The 20,761-nt window shown below is 39.7% G+C and overlaps 1 protein-coding gene across 2 annotated transcripts in view; it reads left to right on the plus strand.

Moving 5' to 3' along the window:
• DENND1B (DENN domain containing 1B) overlaps positions 1-19,338 on the plus strand; it is a 168,878-nt gene extending 149,540 nt beyond the window's left edge. Inside the window, exons 20-22 of one of the 2 annotated variants that reach the window (XM_081914845.1) lie at positions 13,068-13,156; positions 15,372-15,588; positions 16,099-19,338. In XM_081914845.1, the coding sequence (XP_081770971.1) occupies positions 13,068-13,156; positions 15,372-15,588; positions 16,099-16,641 (849 nt within the window). In that variant the 3' untranslated portion in view covers positions 16,642-19,338. The remainder of the gene's footprint in view (positions 1-13,067; positions 13,157-15,371; positions 15,589-16,098) is intronic. The other variant, XM_081914846.1, reaches the window with a different exon arrangement.
• The last annotated feature ends 1,423 nt before the right edge of the window (positions 19,339-20,761 follow it).

Here is a 20,761-nt window from a genome sequence, read left to right on the forward strand (position 1 = left end):
TTGTTGTTACAGTTGTTACTTGCATTTGTTTCCCACCCTTCCCCAGATACGTACATGGCTCTCCTCCTTTTGCCGCCTCGGGAAGAATTGGGCTGGAAGATTATGACTAAATTTTTGTATGTTGCAGCTCTGCCTGTACGCATGTGCACTAGGTGCTTTGCATCTAAGGAAAAAGGTGCAACTTCAATCCAGAGTTCTGTCTGCAATAGACGTATTGCCTGTCTATTTGGGTTAGGGTGTACGTGTTGTCTAGCTGCATGTTCCCCAGTCCCCTACACAGTGTGTTCAAATATACCCATACCCATCCACCTATTGAGGCAGCGGGTGGCGCTGTGGGTTAAACCACTGAGCCTCTTGGGCTTGCCAATCAGAAGGTTGGCAGTTCGAATCCCCGTGATGGGGGTGAGCTCCCGTTGCTCATTCCCTGCTCCTGCCAACCTAGCGGTTCGAAAGCACATCAAAGTGCAAGTAGGTGAATAGGTACCGCTCTGGCGGGAAGGTAAACGGAGTTTCCGTGCACTGCTCTGGTTCACCAGAAGCCTCTTAGTCATGCTGGCCACATGACCTGGAAGCTGTACACCGGCTCCCTCGGCCAATAAAGCGAGATGAGCGCTGCAACCCCAGAGTCGGTCATGACTGGACCTAATGGTCAGGGGTCCCTTTACCTTTATGTATGAAGACTAAACCCTACTTCTCCGATTGGAGCTCCTATGAGTGAGTATTCCATGTAAACATATTTCTTGCACAGAGAAAAATAGCATCTCAGGCGAGAACCCTTCTTCCTGAAATCTAATGTTCACATATATGAATGGAGCATACTATTGTGTGAGCTCCCACCTGTCATGTGAAGTGGCACAGTCCAGACACAGGTTTACATACCTCAGCGAGAGCTAGGTGTGAAAAAAGATACAGAACAACAAGCTCCTATGTTGTACACATTTTGTTTTTGTTGTACTAAATCATGTGTATCATGCAATAAGAATTGCAATGCTATCTAGTATACTGATCTTCGTGTTGCTTGTATTGTTAGGTGTGAAAAAGTTACCTCGGCTCCTTGAGAGCGGGAGTTATAACCCCAAGTCTCCAAATTTTAGGCATATGCTTCATTACTTTGGTTACTAGTGCCAGTAAACTAGTAAGATTGTTAGTTTTCTAAGCAAAATACATACATACATACATACATACATACATACATACATGTTTTCAGATTTTAACTTCCATGTTGTAAGAATATTGGAAAGTATGCTTGTAGTCAAAGAATATATTTATCACTCACAAAATGAAAGGTTCTCAGGACACTTTTTTTTTTCTACATTCAAATCTTTTAAATAATTTCCTCTTTACTAATGCTTTGGGTGCACATTGGTTCCCAGAGTTATGATGACAAAAAGTCAATCTCTGCTCTTGACGGTAAATGCTACAAATAAAGCTATATATCCAGACCTATGCATCGTGCCATGAGCTTTGACGTTAAACATGCCACAAAATGTTTGTTAAACTTTTAGGGTGCTGACTCTGTTGTGGCTGAAACAACAAGCACAGCTACCCCTCTGAAAATGGTTCATGTTTATACGTATTTAGAGACTCCATATGCTACAGTAGTCAGAGTATTTTTGTTGACCTGGGAAGTCCTTATAACTCAAGGACTGTGAGCTCCCTGGGTGGACTTCGAGCCTCGGCTCCAAAGTGGAAGGAGATTGCTTCTCCGTTGTTTTGTAAGATAAGATTTGTAGTTCAGTTTGCTTGGCTAAACTGTAAATGGTGGCAGATGATAATGATGATTAGCAATTAGTAATAATGATGATGATGAATTAGTCGGCATGAATTAATGTTAGCATAATGCTTCTCGCTTTCCCACCATGTGCAGATAAAACATTAAATAAGCTTTGTATTTCTACCCACCTTGAAAATCACTTTATATAAAAGGGTAACCTGATTTTGTTCATGACTGCTGTGGCACAGACTGTGCAAGGCAATGGGCACAGATTTTCACATCTGCCATGCTTGCTTGCTTCATAATCTAAGACAGGTTAAAGAATTTAGCTGATACTGTATTGTGCAATTATGTTGGAGTTTGGTGTGTGTGTGACAGAGAGAAAGCAAGATAGATAATTCATCTTTGGTGTGTCTCCATATATTTCCCAACCCCCTTTGCCGCATAAATCATTTTCCCCATGCCAACATAACAATGTCTATGTCAGCAGAACATAGGAACAAGAGTTGTGCTTAAGAATCGGTGCCCAAATCTTGATCTTTCATGTGTGTGTGTGTGTGTGTGTGTGTGTAGAGCAGCAAAAGGGTATAGGAAGAGATTCAATTGTGTTTGTAGCAATTTTAGACTTACTGCTGAATCCCTTAGTCTACAAATTATTAGAAGTAATTTATGCATATTTGTGTTTTAATTAGGCAAGAAGGCTGTATTCAGTTTTAAAGAGATTCATTTTTGGTACATGGTGGTAAACGACTATATCCATAGCATCTCAGTGTATGTTCCATATAGACACCCAGTGCATCAATTTTTTTAGCAACCCACTTCTGTAAATATTTAATATATTGACAACTGAGAAAGCAAATAGTACATGTGAAAAAATCTGAACTGCAAATGTATAGTTAACACGTTTAAGCATTATGACAGCTAGTGTGTCATCTTCTACCACAAGTTCAGTATGTTCTGTAAACTGATATGGCAAGATCTGTGTTATCTTTGTTTTCAATATTTAGGTATCTTTTAAATGTAAAAGACATTGGCAATTTGTAGTTTTAATTTGAATTTTTACACTGATCTATTTTTATCCATTTGTTACATTCATGAAAATTAGAAATCTACTGATATATTGCCCAGTTTGTTCTATCTGCTGTTCCACATCAATTGTTCAGTAATGGAGCTAATCTTAATAAATCATAAATGTGTTGCATCATTACTGAGAGCTGCATGCTGGCAGAACACAATTTATTATCTATTTTACATATTTTGTACAAGTTTTGAGAACAGTATATTCTATGTTCTATGCATAAACTAGGTAATCAAGACACCCAACATTTAATGATGGGCTAAGGATTCTAGAATTATATTGTTAAACGAATGATTTTTACTATTAGATCCCAAACATTTTTGTCTAGGCCAGGTTTTTTAAAATCTGTTTTGTATTGTAAGATAAAGCTTAGCAGTCTTTAATTAGTACCTATGTGTATGTCTGAATTATGATTTATATATGCTGTATTTAATTTCAAATGAATGTGGTCTTTGCTACACTTACCCTAATATTGGTTTCTGTTCAGCAACCTTTAAAAGAGTCCTAGTGCAAATTTTACATCTACAGATTGCTTATCCTGTGCTACCTTGGGAAAAATAATGTGACCTTTTAAATAAAAATGAGCCCAAAGATATATAATATTTTCTGTTCCATCCTAGCTCTGGGAGGGAGTTTTAAGGTGTTTTCTATTGCTTTCTCCTGAGAGAGAAATATTCAACTCGTCATTTGCAAATTTATTTAAAAGGCAGAAATTATTTGGGGCCGAGGAGTTTGACGAATTGGCAATATGAAACAGTATATAAAACCAAAGTCATCTTCCTTCTTGAAGATCACGTTAATGCCATTGTTTCTGACATCATCATTAGTAGCACTGTCATTTTCTAGAGCAGAATATGAATATGCTTTTCTACCCCAACAAATAGTAGTTTGTATGCCAGTCCACTAATTAGTTCAGTTATTTCCTGTTTTTTTGATGAGGTTTAAATAAATGTCAGGGGTACAGCCATGAAGATCTCCCAATTAGGCATTGCGTTTGTAAAACCCAGCCCCTTTGCTTTTGTGTGAAGATGACAGTTCCAACTGCCGCGTCAGTCTAACAGGGCTCAAGGGAAAGGCTACTTCTCTGCTTTTATTGAAAACAAGGCCAGTTTGCCCATTGAGAATAACCGCATTGGTCACAGTGCAGATCAGTTGTTAACAATGAATATTTACTAATCTCTATCACAGCCAGCATAGACTTCTTCTTTTTCGCGTTGTCCAATCGGGAAGGCACTTTAGGAAATCAGTGAATTAAAATGCACCAAAAGGAAACGAGACGGAGAAGTAAATAATTTTCACCGCAAACTATTTTATCGTTAGTAGGGCCTCCACCGTTTGTGTATTCATCCTGCAAGTGGTGGAGGGGGAGACCCCGAAACGAAACACAAATAAGAAATGCACAATTGATCTTTGCCTAAGATGTTCCGAAAAGAATTGTTCTATTTCTGTAAGGCGTGTGTGTCAGCCTCCTCATAGCTATTCTGGGCTGTTTGGTTGTGGGTGTGCAGAGGAAGGGGGTGGGTGGAAGAAGAGAGCGCTTAACTGCACTGCAAGTCAAAATTAACAGATGGATTGCCCTAAGCAAGGGAAAAACCACCACAACAAAATCTAGTGAAAGTGGAGGACTGAAGCTTTTTATTGTAAAGCCTTATTAAAACTTTGGCATGTATTTTACTGTTAACTCTTTCGTGCCTTCACGCCTAACTGATAATTCCCGTCTCCTGCGTAAATTAAATTGAACATAGCTTTTCTGATGAATATCGGAATAGATCCTAAAAAGGAAAGTGAAAGCAGATTATGATATTTTTCAGCATTCACAATTTGATCGCAGCTACATGTCTTTCTCCTTACTTCTTTCCTTCCTTCAAAAACAGGCATCATAAACTATTGAGCTCTTACTTCTACAGATTCTGGTGGTTGGGGGTTTTTTTTGGGGGGGGGGCATTGTTTGTTTGGTGTCCATATATGTCACTTTTCAGCTGAATGGTAAAAAAAAAAAAAATCCTGTTTCCGCAGCATTGCTTAAAAATAAGGATTTCAGACAGAACAAAGGCAAATATACTGGCAGTTTTCTTTGCCATCGTGAATTTGATTTCCCTAGTATTCCTTTTCACACAAGCATCTTCTCAGCTGATGGGATAGGCCTTGGTCCATTTAAAATGAAACATTTGAGAGCTTTAAATAGTTACTGGCTTATAAAATATTGTTGCACTTTTGGCAGAGCCCTGTGTAGCAGAGCCACGAGAACATTTTATAATTAATAAGTTAGCAGTGCATCCTTGTCTCCAATGAAATATATATCAGAGTTGTACCTTGAGGCATGCGGTAACTTGTAGCTGCAGTAAAAAAAAATGACATTTGGGTACAAAGTGTGGATTTTCCTGTAATCCCAGCAAGCCCAGCGCACCTCGTATCAATATGCATGTTTTAAAAGAGCAAATGAATTACTTCTCCTAAAGATACTGTATTTAAAATACTGTGTGCTTTATTGTTGAAACTTTGTTTTAACAAGGCTCCAGCAACAAAATGTTTGGATTTTGTTAGCTGGACTTTCTGTTGCATCCTGTCCCAATGGTTTTGGGTGTAGATTACAGCATGTGAAATACCATCAGTAATATAATCTCAATTAGAATTAACGAAGCCCTCAGAAAAGCACCTCAAAATTTGTTGTATGTTGCTTCGTGAAAGGGGGAAAAAAATCTTAGCGGCGCAATTGATATTTTGAAGTTTTATCCTTGAATAAGAAAAACCAAAGGCCATATTAAACGATGCAGCTTCCTTAACGAATGCATGCCATCCATGTTGCGGTGTGTGTTCATTTGTAGATTCTGTTTTATACATGGCAAATCTCTTGCAGACTGGCATGTTGGATCCTTTTCAGAAAGGAGCATGTTCCTTATACATCAGGAACCTCCCTTCCGCTCTCCACCCCCCTCCCGCCTGCCCGACCAGCAGAGAAATGGCATACTCAATAGTTCGCTGCCCTCCCGTCCTGTCAGTAAGGAGTAGGTAGGGATGGATACAGTGAGCAAATAAAACTCAATCCTGGCAGGACAAAAACCTCATACTGTGATCTGAAGATTGCATGCAACAAATTCAAAGTCCCGCTTGCACATCATAATTTCAGAAACTGGAAGAGGAATACCTGTATGTTTTCATTCGGAATTAGATCACCCGAAAGCTTTGGAGAATCGTATTGTGGTTTATGCCCACATAACTCCAGTCCTTCCACTGTGTAGTTCTCTGCTGGAAATTCCGCACAATTCTGGGGCAGCGCTAAGCCCTATCTGGCAATTTAAGTAATGTGAATAAAATATTATATGTGACAGATGTCATATACAGTAACAGTGAGCAGTATTGAATGTGTGGTTTGGTAGCATGCTTCGTTTTAAAGAGAAGGTTTCCAATGGAAAAATGGTTAATTCAGTCAATTAGGAAAATATTTTGGACAAGAGAAATCATAATCTATAAATTCACTTGGTAATGGCAGTTTTTGTTTTAAAAGAGGATCTTTTGTCTTTTGCATGTCAATTAAGATCCCTCTGTATTGCAAAACACTCAGCATATCTTTTAATTAAAAATGAAAAACCTATACGGCTAAAAATTTACATTGTAGATTACAAGACTGCCCTCTGGTGGTGCGAATGCTTTCACTGTATGCAGACAGTGAATGCTGCATGCTGAGCCGTAATTCTTTACAGCTGATCAGCTTTAAGAAACAAAATATTTATTCTTGTCATAGATTTTTTTAAAAATACAATAGTTCCTTCAGTGTTTCATCTGATATGATCTTTTGATGCTTATACCAGTCTAGACCTGCCTTCACTGTGACTTCTGCATAAAGCCATTGCCCCCTGTTTATCATAGCTGTCTGAGGCACACAAACACAATGTTCTCTTGGGCTTGCCCAACAAGTGTGGGCTTTTGGCCCCTGATCTTCTGAGTGTGCTGTGAAAACCCAAATGGAACAATAATTGGCAATGGCGCATTTCCTGAGCACTTTTGCATGTCCCACCCCCTTAATTCACTTTTCCACGTTTAACAGGCTTAACATGCAATGTGTTCTTCCCACTAAAAACAAATAGTGCCTGAACCAACACAGCTTTCTCTGTTTTGATCAGCCTTTTCTCCTCAGACTAGCTTAAGGGGAGCTATAAACATGAAATGTAAGGGTTCGGTCAGATTCGTGGTGTTTTATGGTGAACACAAATTCCTGAAAGTTAGTTTAGCCTGGCTAAATTCAACCAAAGTCAATTTTCTCCAGGATCCTGTTTCTAACTGTTGCCAGCCAGATGATCTGGGAAACACGCAAGCAGAGGCAGAAGGCAACAGACTTTGTCCTGTAGCTTGACCTCAAATAACTGGCATTCAGAGCTAATGCGCCTCTGAACTTGGAGTTTCATCTAGTTGATCGAATTCCCTATTCGGGTCATTTAAGTTAGTAGCTTTCACTACACATTTAGCGTGAAAGTCCCTAAATAAATTATGCATCGGTGAAGAAGTATTATCTTTTGTGCATTTTGAATATACTACCAAGTGGTTGAATTTGGTTAAAGAATCTGGTATCAGATTTAGTTATTTGAAACAAAGCTTTGTGGGCAAAATGGTTTTGCCAAGTTACAGGTAGGTAGCTGTGTTGGTCTGCCGTAGTCGAAACAAAATAATAGTAATAAAAAATTCCTTCCAGTAGCACCTTAGAGACCAACTAAGTTTGTTATTGGTATGAGCTTTCGTGTGCATATCTGAAGAATTGTGCATGCACATGAAAGCTCATACCAATAACAAACTTAGTTGGTCTCTAAGGTGATACTGGAAGGAATTTTGTTTGTTTGGTTTTGGTTTTGGCAAGTTTGAGATCTTGAATATCGCTATATCGCAACAGTTGCCTATGAGTATGGAAATGGAGATGCTAAGCATTTTAAAATATACTGAATCACATAGAATCAGTTCCATAAAATTCATTATTGAAATAATAATAATAATAATAATAATAATAATAATAATAATAATAATAATAATAATACTTAACAGGTCCAATAAAAGGTGGCATTTCATCTGTTCTGCATCTCTTGATTATTATTAATTGACAATGTTCAGAGATAGTTTGCATCCATGATTTTTCTGTATGTTGGCATACAACATGGCTATTTATCATGACTGTGTTTCTGCCATTCTGCTACTAGTTTTAATTTTTGTAAAATCTCACAAATGAACTTGTGAAGTATATCTCTTCATTTTGGCCTATTTTTTCTTTTCTTCAAATTTAGTTCCCTTCCAGGACACTTTTCCATACAGCTCCAAAGGAAAATTGCTAGTTGTTCAGTGTGAAGGTACCAGTAAGATATTAGTAAACACACTGTTTTATTATACAGATATCACCAGCAACACCTAGTGGATTCTGCAGCCCTTTTCCTTCCCTTGTTATATTACAGTAATAGATTCATGCTTGAATACCAAATGCATCCGTGGGTGTTTCTTGTATCATGACGTTCATGGTCTTGGCCCTCTTTTTTGGCAGTGTGCCCACTATTTTGAAACACACCACAAGAATTTGCGATTCGCTCTGGGTCTCCACAGTATGGGAAAAGACACCTTTGCACAACACACATTTTTTTTATTACTGTGGGCAGTTCATATCCTCTCTCTCTTCAAGGGTAACAACAGTTGAAAATAAAACTCACAAGAAAATCCTTAGTTAAATTAAAATTTAACCCCAGTTTAGTTTAGTTTAGGGTTTTTTTTACAGTTTTTCTCAGACTTCTGCTGCCTTCTGGCAGCAGCCATAATCGTAGGACAGCCATATAGGATACCTATCTGCTTGCCTTTGCTGTTCTAGTGTAATATAAAAATAGTCCTAAAGTTTTAATAATAAAGGCGTTTCATAAGGATGGACAAAAACATCATCCTGGTTAAATGGAACAAGCCAGAACATGGCTGTTTTTCAGCACAAAGATAAGAAATTGCACTGACACAGCATTCGTTTTACAAAGGGGAAGAAAGGTATTTCTATAAACAGAAATCACACAAAAAATGTAAGTTGGTTTCTAACTTTGTGCAAGTGCTCTCCAAATTAAACCTTTATAAACTTTCCTAGAACTTGAAACCAGTTCTGTTCCCCCCCTTCTGTTCTAGCAAATCGAAGAGGTCTGGTGGTTATTAGAATACTGATCAGAAAAGAAGTTCCCCACTCTCAACCCCACCCCCATTCCCCACCAAAAAAAGCCAGAGAAAATTGTGCACAGTTGAAAATGCAGAAAAGACAGAAATTAAAATCTTAAGTAACTGTGAACAGCAGGGGGACATCAGTAAAGGAAAGTTATCCTAAATGACTTTGACAGTTTTTGCAGGTGTGCATTCTATGCTGCTTCATCTAGTAGAGCTTTGAAAAGGATTTACTGCTCTCCTTTTGGGATTTATTAAGGGTTTCTTTCCTCTCTCCCCCTGCCCCCTTTTCTTTACACTGGTGTTTCTTGCCATTTTATAAGCAGGTTGTTTTGCAAGTTATTTGCCACAGATACCTATTGAGTACTGTCCGTTACTTCAAGGACGATGAGTGACAGAAATTTTCTTTCCTCCCCATCTACACACTTCAACCCGTGAACTCAGGGCACTGAAAACAGAGCAGATCCAACAGAGTTTACTTGGTTTCATTTTGCTTTTATTATTGTTAAAAAGCACCTCAGGTTTTCTGTGTGCCTTTGAGTGCCCCCTTGAAAGTTTGCCTATTTTTCACCTGAATTCTGGACTGTAGAAGAAAGTGTGCAAAAAATAAATTAATTAAAAAGCCTAAAGGGGGATTTTAAGGGTCCAGGGAACTGTGTAGTTACTCACCTACCCCTAACAAGGCACAGCTCAAGGAGGTTCCCAAACCTTGAAAGCGAAAGAACTGTGATACCCCTGAGCTTGCTGGACTGACCTCAAAGGAAATCCTTGACCAGCTGAGCCAAAGGTTTTCCCTCCCCAGCTTATGCGACTGCTAACAGTCCGGTCACAACACTGACCGTGCTCAGCCTGTAGTCACAGGGGCTAGGAGTGCTTTGGAAGAGAACAGAAAGGTTTCTCCTAACTTTTAGCTCAATCTTGAAAGACTACTGGAAACTCAGGAAAATGCCAGTAAACAAGTGCTCAAGTCTGCAAATGAGAGCTGGACTAGCACATAAAAGAACTAGTCTCATAGTGAAATGTAAAAAGCCTCTTATCAGTTTCACTCCCAATCCCTAGCTGTATGACTCAGAGCATCCTTTACCAAACTTAGTTGGTGCACCAGCTATTACTGTAGGGATGCGGGTGGCGCTGTGGTCTAAATCACTGAGCCTCTTGGGCCTGCCAATCAGAAGGTTGGCGGTTTGAATCCCCGCAATGGAGTGAGCTCCCATTGCTCGGTCCCTGCTCCTGCCAACCTAGCAGTTTGAAAGCACGCAAGTGCAAGTAGATAAATAGGTACCTCTGTGGCAGGAAGGTAAACGGCGTTTCCATGCATTCTGGTTTCTGTCACGGTGTCCCATTGTGCCAGAAGTGGTTAAGTCATGCTGGCCACATGACCCAGAAAGCTGTCTGTGGACAAACGCCAGCTCCTTCAGCCTGAAAGTGAGATGAGCGCCACAACCCCATAGTTGCCTTCGACTGGACCTAACCATCCAGGGTTCCTTTACCTTTACCATTTCCAGACAAGGGGAGCCTTATCGCAATAGTCCGTATATTTCATGATTGGACTACTGTGTAATTTGCTGTTTGTAGGGCTCTCTTGACCCTTTTTTGGAAGCTGCAGCTGGCTGCCTACTACCTAATGAGCCAAGTTCATGGTTTTGTTGTTGACATTCAAAGCCCTGGAGAACATGGGCCCAGGTTATGTAGCATGCCAGCTCCCCTGGTACTGATGAGGTTGATCTTTAAGATCTTCCACGACTAGCAGATGGTCACTTTGTGACAAGGTGGAAGCAGGCCTTCTGGGTGATAGCACCCTCTGCATTGGCTTTCCTCAGGTAATTCACAAGGCTGAGACACTATTAGCTTTAAATGCCTCTTTAAAATGCATATGTTTACCCAAGCATTCTCTGAATTTTTATTTTATTATTTTATATACTGCTCTGTTTTACTTGTGACTTACTGTTGCTGTTTTATCTCTAGTTTTTAGGAAATGTTATTCAATATTGTGTTTTTATGTAAACTGCCTCACTATGTTTATTATATTTAAATGTTTTATTTAAAAAAATGGTATAGAAAGAAAATAATAAATGATAAGCCCTGGGTGGTCGTGGAGAAGGCACTGCCACCTCCCGTTTTCTGTATTTAAAGGGGGAACAGTGGTGACCTTTCTCATAGGACTGTTTCAAAAATTAGCAGGATAAAGATTGTAAAACAAGTTTTCTCATTAAAAGAGCTTTTAAGTGACAGGTGATAATATTAAACCTTTAAAAGGTTTGGAGACAGTGACATTTCTCCACTAATTTTATGCAAGGATTGTTCTGTATATAGCTATCTATTTAAATAAAAACACACACAACTAAATGTCAGCATCTTTATAGCATATGTCTAGGTATAAGGGAAAACAGAAAGGTGGCCCCACCCTTCTACAATTAGAATTGGGAAAGTACCTATTAATTTTTATTTTCCCATTGGAATATGATCTGCCCCATCTTAATACAAAATGTTGGCAGAACCACAGTTTTCTGTGGACCTTTTTGAGGAAATGAAGATGAGCGTAACAGTACCAGTGGAATTTTGCCAATTTTAATTGGAGAATTCATTTTTCATTCCCCAAAGGCATCCTTTCCTTTCCTTTTCCTTTTCTTTTAACCCTGCCATATTTACAAACTGAATATTCATTGTTTTCAGAAGCTATTCTGTGGACCTTCACAGTAATCCCATGAGGTTTTATTCTGCTGTAAAAAAACAAAATACAAAACCTATCCGTGTTTTCTTTAAAAGAAGAATACTCCCATCTTATCTTTATATTAGGTAAGCTCAGGAGTTTGGGTCAAGAATGAACAGAACGAAATAACACAAATTCTTGCTGCATCCCATCTGTAGGATTTTTTTTTTTAAATAAAGATGCAAGATAGAAATTCTTTAATAAATATTGGAATCTGTAGAGCTGGCTAAGACCCCAGCAGAGACTTCGCTTGTGTATGAGAGTAGATATACGTTTATTGGCACTCAAATGTCCAAGTGCCTTGTGACATTACATTTGAGTCATGTTCCTCTTGTAGCCTGCCATTCTGAAATAAGGCTACCCCCTTATTTTTTTATTCAACCTGCTAATGCTTCTCCATGGTAGCACACTTCCTAAAGAGGTCCACTTACCTTTTACATTTGTTAAGTGAGGAATAATAATAAATTATAATAATAATGATGATGATGGCTGCCATATCCATAAGCTTAAATGTACTGTTAGCTATGTCTTCATATTCCCAATGGTAACTTCTTCAATAGTAATATATTAATTTTTATTTTGTACATGTCTTCAGTGCTAGTCTAGAAATTTCTGCTGCACTTTAGAGGATAGCTAGTGTATTTTTATGGGACGCAGGTGGCGCTGTGGGTTAAAGCCTCAGCGCCTAGGACTTGCCGATCGAAAGGTCGGCGGTTCGAATCCCTGCGGCGGGGTGCGCTCCCGCTGCTCGGTCCCAGCGCCTGCCAACCTAGCAGTTCGAAAGCACCTCCGGGTGCAAGTAGATAAATAGGGACCGCTTACCAGCGGGAAGGTAAACGGCGTTTCCGTGTGCGGCTCTGGCTCGCCAGAGCAGCGATGTCACACTGGCCACGTGACCCGGAAGTGTCTTCGGACAGTGCTGGCCCCTGGCCTCTTAAGTGAGATGGGCGCACAACCCCAGAGTCTGGCAAGACTGGCCCGTACGGGCAGGGGTACCTTTACCTTTTACCTAGTGTATTTTTATCTGTTTTTAGCTTTGATTTCATTTCTCCTTCAGTTTTAATATGTCATTTTGAATTGAGAGAGAGTGTGTGTTTACTGGTAACTATATATATGAACTATATATATATATGAACAAAATAGTCTGTGCTTCATTTGTGATTTCAACCCCGGTCTGAAACAAACTTTGCTCTGTCCATTGACTGTCAATTCACCCTTAATTTTTCATCTGAACTGCTTTGGCTAAGCGATGAATCCATTTGAATACTTCACATATGACTATAACTGATTCTGTGGACACTTCAATTGAAATTACTGGGCAGTATTATGAATACTTCTGTCCCTTGGCAACCTATGTGAAAATCAGCAAGAAGCCCTGAAGTGTATAACTTTTGCCTTTGCAGACACGGTTTGGGCATCTCCATGCCAATACATATAACCATGATCCTGCCGTGGACGATGATGCGGACGATGACATGGATGGAGGAAGCAAGTAAGATGAGTTGTTAAGAAGCCCAGCTTGCATTCAGTCCTTCATCAGAGCAGTTTTAGATGCAGGATAAATGTTCCATTTTGCTGTGTGGAGAGAGTTCTGAGCTGCTGCTAAACTCTGAACATAACCCTGGTGGTGTGGGGAGAAATGGGTCAGGGAACTGCACTTAAGGATATTAAGATATTATTGAGCGGCATTCAAAAGCATGTGTAGGAGAGAAGAAGCAGTATCTTGATCTAGAGAAGAGCAGAACCGAAGGTTAGAGGGAGGTCCATTCAGGCAAGCAGGACATATCTCCACCAGCCTCGGCCAGTCCCCACCTGCCTGCCTTCTTACTTGCCACCAGCCATGGGATGTCACTGACTGTGGCTTCACTTCCTCTTGGACTCCCTGCCTCCCACCGTACCCTTTCCAATGTCCAATGGGCATCAGCCACCACTGGAAAGGGGATTACAGGGAACCCCTCAAGTAGGAATTCCAAACTTGTTCTCTAAGCCACCCTAGTCCATCATGACTGAACTGGTCATGTGCTACAAAAACGGATTGATTGGTGCCTTTGAGCCCCTTCCCAGAAGAGAGGCTTTCTAATGCACCTTCGCACAGTTTCATACTCTCTGCTGGTTTCATTCAAAGCAGCCTCTGCATTCGAGCATACAGTGGTACCTCTGGTTACATACTTAGTTCGTTCCGGAGGTCAGTTCTTAACCTGAAACTGTTCTTAACCTGAAGCACCACTTTAGCTAATGGGGCCTCCCACTTCCGCTGCACTGCCGACGCACAATTTTTGTTCTTATCCTGAAGCAAAGTTCTTAACCTGAGGTACTATTTCTGGGTTAGCGGAGTCTGTAACCTGAAGCCTATGTAACCCAAGGTACCACTGTAATTAGATTATTCAGGGTAGAATCCTATACACACTAGGAATAAGTTCAATGAATTCATTGGAGCTTGTTTCTGAGTAGATGTGTCTGAAATTGCACTGCCAGTTGTTCCTGATGCAGAAATGTAGCAGAGTTGTGCACCCTTAGAGGAGACTGTCCATTGTGTCTCTGCATGAGTCACTGCTTGCATTCCTCTTCAAAATTTCACGGACAGATGGGCAACTCGTAAAGCAACTTATACTATACAGACTCTTCTGAGAGTCAGTACTTCTTACTTACTGTACTAAAAACTGGTCTTTTCATCTATAATAGTGCAACATACAAAAATTACAAAGAAGTGTGCCCCAGCTGTACATGCATACGTAATTTTATTTGTGTGCAGCCTTTCTACTATTCAAACCATGTTCAACATGAAACATATACATTACCACAACATAACGAAAGCATACTATAAATAAAACATGAAAAAAATACAAAACCAAACTGAGCAATTCCCACATAAATCACAACAAAATCTAAAATAAAGATACAAAAAAACAAACCAACAACCCAGAAACAACACCCAGCCTAATAGTGTGTTCAGCACTCAGCTTTTGTTGTTGGAGTCAGTCTGGGTTGTGCTCTCCCAGGCCACTTGGAAAAAGGCTGAAAGGCAGGGAGCAGCTCTTCCAAGACTCAGAGTCAACCTATCAGAAGTTTAGGAAAGGCTGCTGTAAGACCTAATTGCAGTTGTAACCATGATCCCTTGATCTATGAAATACATTAGGGATTTGCTCTAGAAGAATGTCTGTCATAAAGAAAAAACATGTTGAAATCAAGGTAGGCTTCTGAACAATTAATTATATCAAAACAAGTATGATCACAAGGCGTCGAGACTCTCCCAAAACATTTTTCGCAAATATAAAGTTTTGAAAGAGGTGAGCCTGAGTCTATCCTTTTGCAAAGTTAGATTTTCACACACAAAAAGTATATGCATCAAGGCATTGTCACAATGCGTTATAGGTGTACATTTTTTTATTTTTGCCTGCAGCAAGAAACCATTTCCTAGCCTGCCATTTGAAGCAAAGGACATGGAGAGCCATTCATACGCACACACATTAAATTTAAAATAGACACTAAAAAGTTATTTATTATATCTGAATATGCTGCAAGATAAAATGGTTTAAAATAATCCTGTGCTGAATCCTTTTTGGTTTCTTATGATGAATACAAAGGGTTCAGAAGTCACTTATTTTATTGAAATTTATCTTTATAATAATTCTCCTGTAAAAAGCTCATTCATTTTCAGATTCATTGTTGCTGTCATAGCTATGAAGTGGTTTTCTGTTTTCCTTTAGATTGTCATCTGAAGATAGTGAGGAAACATCTTGTTGTTTGTATGACAGTGATGACTCTGGGGAAGTGGCCAAAACATCTGTTCCTCCTGGAGAAATGGACTTGCTAGGAGAGATTTTGGATAGTCTGAGTACACACAGTTCGGATCAAGGGAAACTCTCAGGAGCAAAAAGCCTGGACTTCTTTCGATCAATGGATGATATTGATTACAAGGCAACGGTTAGTTATCCCACCCCTTGCGTTTCCAGTGTTAAAACTTCTTTGCATCCACATAATCGTCTGTTGGTGATAGGTGCTGCCAGGGTGACAGGGTGTTTTAGGGTCTCTCATACATCCTCTTTCTTCTGTGATAACCAGGTATTGCTCCTCAATGTCTGACTGTGGTGTAAAAGTGATGTGTACCCCTGAAATCTAAAGCAGAGAAAATGTGCTTTGGCTGCACAACACATTGAGAAACACTTCTTTTTACCTTGAAATGGAATTATCTTGGTTTCAGTTTAGCTGCTTAATGTTGGAAGGAGAAGAGGAATTAAAATTTGAATCCTATTAAGAGGTTGTTAGCAAAAAATAGTTGTTCAGTTTGGCACATCATCAATACAATGAAGAACAAGTAGTTCAGTCATTTTTGTTTAATATTTACACCCCACCTTTCTGTAAAAAAAAGTGGCTGTTTTTTTGGAGACCCCAGTGCCAAGAATCCTCATGTGTTGCCTGTTCTTCTTATTTCAGAATAAATCCAACACGCCAAGTGAGAGCAATCTGGCTCTGCTTTGCAGTGGTCGAACGTCTGACCCAGCTGACTGGAATCTTGGGCAAGATGACAGCATCCTCACTGGGAAGCAACTCCCCCCGTCTCCAAGGAAACGCGTTCCTTCGACTGGATACAGAGAAAATCTCTTTGTGCCAAAAACAGGAAGTCCCACCCATATCCCTAGTGCCGATGATGTGAACTTCTTCAAAACTCACGCAGAATCTCCAAACCCATCTCAAGAAACTATGCAGTTGTGTTCTCCAGGAGTCTTTCAAGTAAAAAAGACAAAGTGGAGCGAAATACTAAGCAGTACCTCAGCAGATGAGATACCACCAAACTTGAGCCAAAATCCATCCTCTCAGGTTCCTTGGGAGAGAGAAGCCAGAACAGGAAACGAAATCCTGGAAGAGGGTGGTCTTCTTCACGAAGTGGTGTCTTTGTGTAAAATGACTTCTGCATTCAACCATGGTTTAAACATTTCAGGGGACAGATTTTCCAGTAGCGGCGGGAATAAAGCGTAATTTTTTATTTTTTATTTTTGAGGGGAGAAATAACGCTCCTGACAAAAGACTTAAGGAAGACAACTCAGGATTCCATATCACATAGCAAACCAAAACATCACAGAGGAAGCGACAAACCTTCCGTTTTGCTAACCTTCATTGTGGTTTGCCTTAAATGCCCATTTTCTCCCTCTTGCTTTGAACATATCTTCGGAACACATTTCTTTGCTGCATAATTTCACAGCATGGGCCTGGATTGGGGTGGGTGGGGCCATAGCTCGGTGCCGGAGAATATTCTCTGCATCCCGGGCGGCCCATGTTCAGCCCCTGACATCTCCAGGTAGGTCTAAGAAATGTCTGAAACCCCAGGAAGCTGTTTTCCATCAGTCTGGACCACAGGTGGGGAGCCTGTGACGTTTGGGCACATTTCATGTGGGTGAGTGAGCCCGGAAAGAAGAGAAGGGTGCTTTGCCTACTGCCAAAATGCACCCTCCCCTATAGATTACCCACAAGGGAATGTGGTGGTCCTTGGAAGTATTTAGGGGCCCCCATCTTGGTGTAGACAACACTGAGCTAGATGGACCCATAGTTTGACTCAGTATAGGGCAGCTTCTCGTTCAGCTACTGCATTCTCAAGTCAAGCTAATAGTTTGATTCCATATTTAAGCTTCAGCTGGTATTTGGCACCTGCTAGTTTTTACCATTTCCCCCTTTCCCTTTCCAGAAAGGAACATATCTTCCCAGGTAGGCATTGACTTTTATCTTGCCGAGCACAAAGTCAACAAATGCAGCATTGTTCGTCTGGAACTCATTAAGTCCTGTCAATCCATGATCCAGTTGCCTTAAAGTTTTAGGGACTCGCTTACATATTGTACAGGATGAAATGCAAATTGTTGGAAAAGAGATGCCATGATTTCACAGCAGTGAAGCGCATGAACAAAGGGAAATATGGGTCGTTTCCAAACCACAGGAACTCATACGACCAACAGTGGTCACTCATGTGACCGTGTGTTATGTAGCAATGTAGTTACCACGCGAGAGCCTGGTTCAAATGGGAGCCTCTCCCACGTGTTTGTCTTCCTTGGTGAGAACAGTTTTCACCTAGCCAAGCAATAGCCATCAGTGAGAGGAAAGGTCTCTTGATGTATTTATCACCATATGAATTAACTGTTAATGGTTTGTCTGAATTTACCCCAAAATTGGGTCCTTTACCAAGTAGGCACTGTGGCTCTGTCTTCCAAATCCTGAAAAAATGGTACTGTGTGTTTTTAATCTTTTTTGAAGTGCTGAAATACAATGTGAAGTTTACAACTTTTAAAAGGTGTTACTCACTGTCATAATTTTTGCATCTTCGGTTTTCTCAAAAGGAAAAAGCTCGAGGTAGATTTTTATTGGCATAGAATTTCCACTGTTTTAATATTTCTGTGTTACAGTTGATCTGCCCTAATGGGGTTCATGCCAATTTAACCTTCAGAGGTAGTGTTTTAAAGTGACGTTTAGGACTTGGATCATTATTAGATGTGCTCCTTGAACAAATTCTCAAGTTTTCTTTTTTAAAACAAAAATGATATCAGTAGCTGAAAAATAGTAATATAAAGAAAGTAATTTAACAGTGTAAATCTGGAAATCTCTTTCCAGGCCTAAGCAAAGGAATCAAGGGCCACACACAATTTCCGAAACTTAATCATAACCTTTAAAAAGATGCATCCAAAACAAGTCCCTGCCATCCAGTGGCTCAAAATTGGCCTGCTATGGGATGCACCACAATGCTCACCAATGGCAACTTTTAAAAGTTGTCTTCCGAAAAGTCTTCTCTTAAAAGCAAACCTTTGGTGCGTAACATCAGTGTCCAAAGGTGCCTTTCAAATGAATGGAACGTTTTGTTAAACCATTTGGAAGTGGTATTCCACATAATTATAAATTGGGTAGTACGCTTTAAGGCACTATACAAGTAACAATTTAGCGTGGAAGCCCATGGCAGTGTCCTTTTTCCAGGACCTATCTGCTTAGTTAGAAGGACCTATTTCCCCTGTGTTTGTGCTGTTCCCTCTTTCCCTCTCCCGATGTCTGTGTTTGTCCTTTCAATTGTCACTGGTGGTGGTCTAGATTGCTTGAGTCAAGAGAGTAGTGATTAGGTGAGGGTATATTTATGTCTCTGTATACACGTGTGAATGAAGGTGCATGTTCCATAGCCCAGTGCATACAGGAGCTTCCAGTTCTTCCTTCATGAAAAGAAAAACTCTATGCATATGGAAACTTCCTATTACAGCCATAACGGGTTTCTTTCAGTAAACGAGAGTGACAAAATCCTGCATGGATGGTTTCTGAATCATAGGGGGTGGGAGGCTGGAGGAGAGAAAACTAAGAAATGTCTGGCAAAACATGCAGGTTTTCAGTGACTCACATTGTCAGTGAATGTGTTTTAGAGTTGCCACGCTAATGTCAAATATCAAATACCGTTTTATGTAATTCTTACAGTAACATGAGTAATGTGTAGTCTTGTTGATGAACCTTTGAAATGCAACTTCATTTTGACCCCACTTAAACTGCAATGTATGTAGATTTGCTAGAACTGTTAGCATTCACGCATCGTTTCTCACTGATAAGATTTTTAGAAGGCTAATAGTTGTGCCTTACATTTTTGACCTGAGTAGTTGCCAGTTAGCTTTCTTACTGTCAAAAGAACATTAGACTTGCCAAATGAATCAATTTATCAAATATTTAGTCAGTGTCTACTCTGTTCCCCACTGATTATGATGTAAAATTCTCAATCACTCGCATCTGTAGCATTTCGATGTTTACTGTAGTGTCATAGGAAAACAAATTGTTCAATTTCTGCTTCATTGTCACATTTTCCTCAGCATATTCAATGTTCATAGGAACTTATGAAATCACAGATTTTAATACAGTGCTCACAGACTTCAGGTAACCCTTAAAGTTTCTCAGGAATCCCAAATAAGTAAAACTGCTTTGGACCATTAGATTCCTTTCTCCACCTACAAAGTTTCATTGAAAGTTAACCTAGTTATTTAAGACAATTCAGTACTAACAGTGCTCTAGCCTTTTTTAGTTGCAAACAAAGGTTGTCACATTTTATTTTAGTATATTAAATTCAGCAGATTTTAATATATTATTGGAGCTTGCCATGGTGTTCTCATATGCTTGGGGTCATTAAGCCCTTTGTTTTAAATCCCCAAACTTGTAAGGTTCTGACAGCATCTACATATTTGGGGATCTAGCCACCAAGGACTTTCCTTGACATTAGCTATACTCCAAAATTGTAAAAGGCTATCACAGTAACTGATGGAGCTAATGGATAATAAACTGTTCTGCCATCTCCTTCCCAAACCCTTGAATAGTGCTCAAGATCATGAAAAGGCCTTTGCCAAGTTTCGGAAACAAAAGTTGCTTAAACTAGCAGGAGACCTTACATGTTCACCTAGAATTCTGTGCACTGAGAATGAGCTAGAATGTTGGTCACAGATTGTAAACATTATGCAAAGAAATGAAAACCCCGAAATGACCCAACATTTTGCATGGTGTGCTGTTGGAAATAATGAAAGAAGTCACTTTTTACTGAAACTTGTACTGTTCCCTAGCATTTCAAAGAGTGATATTGCTGCTTTTTGATCGCTAAGAGTTGGCTTATCAAAAGCTGTCAGTACTGGCTAACTCTGCTCCCAAAGATGTCAACAGTAGTTTTCCAATTGATTGAATGTGCAGCCTGCACTGATGGGCACCTTTGAAAATGTTAATTTTCATTGTTATAGAATAGATAAAACAATACAATCTACCAGAAGATTCTCCTGCAGATGTCCCACTGATGTGAATTCTTTGGGGCTTTCGCAAGAGAACTTTATGGTGGATTGTGCCCCAAATTATATTAGACAGATTATCTCAAGCAGAATGAAAATCTCTTTTTCTTTTCTCTTTTACATTGTGTCCTTGCAAATGGAGGATTTTAAATAGCTTGCTTTGTGCAGAAAATGAAAAATTGTAACTAGCTAGTTACCAAATTGAAGCCTTTCATTTTCATAATCATCTGCTAAAACTTTTGTTCATCTGACCAGAGATAATTCAGGATCCTGTTAAGCTACAAAACTAGAAAAGTAGTTCTGTTATCATCGGCTTTTCTTCAGAT

This window comes from Podarcis melisellensis (assembly GCF_964234715.1).
Source record: "Podarcis melisellensis genome assembly, chromosome: 6".
NCBI lineage: Eukaryota > Metazoa > Chordata > Lepidosauria > Squamata > Lacertidae > Podarcis > Podarcis melisellensis.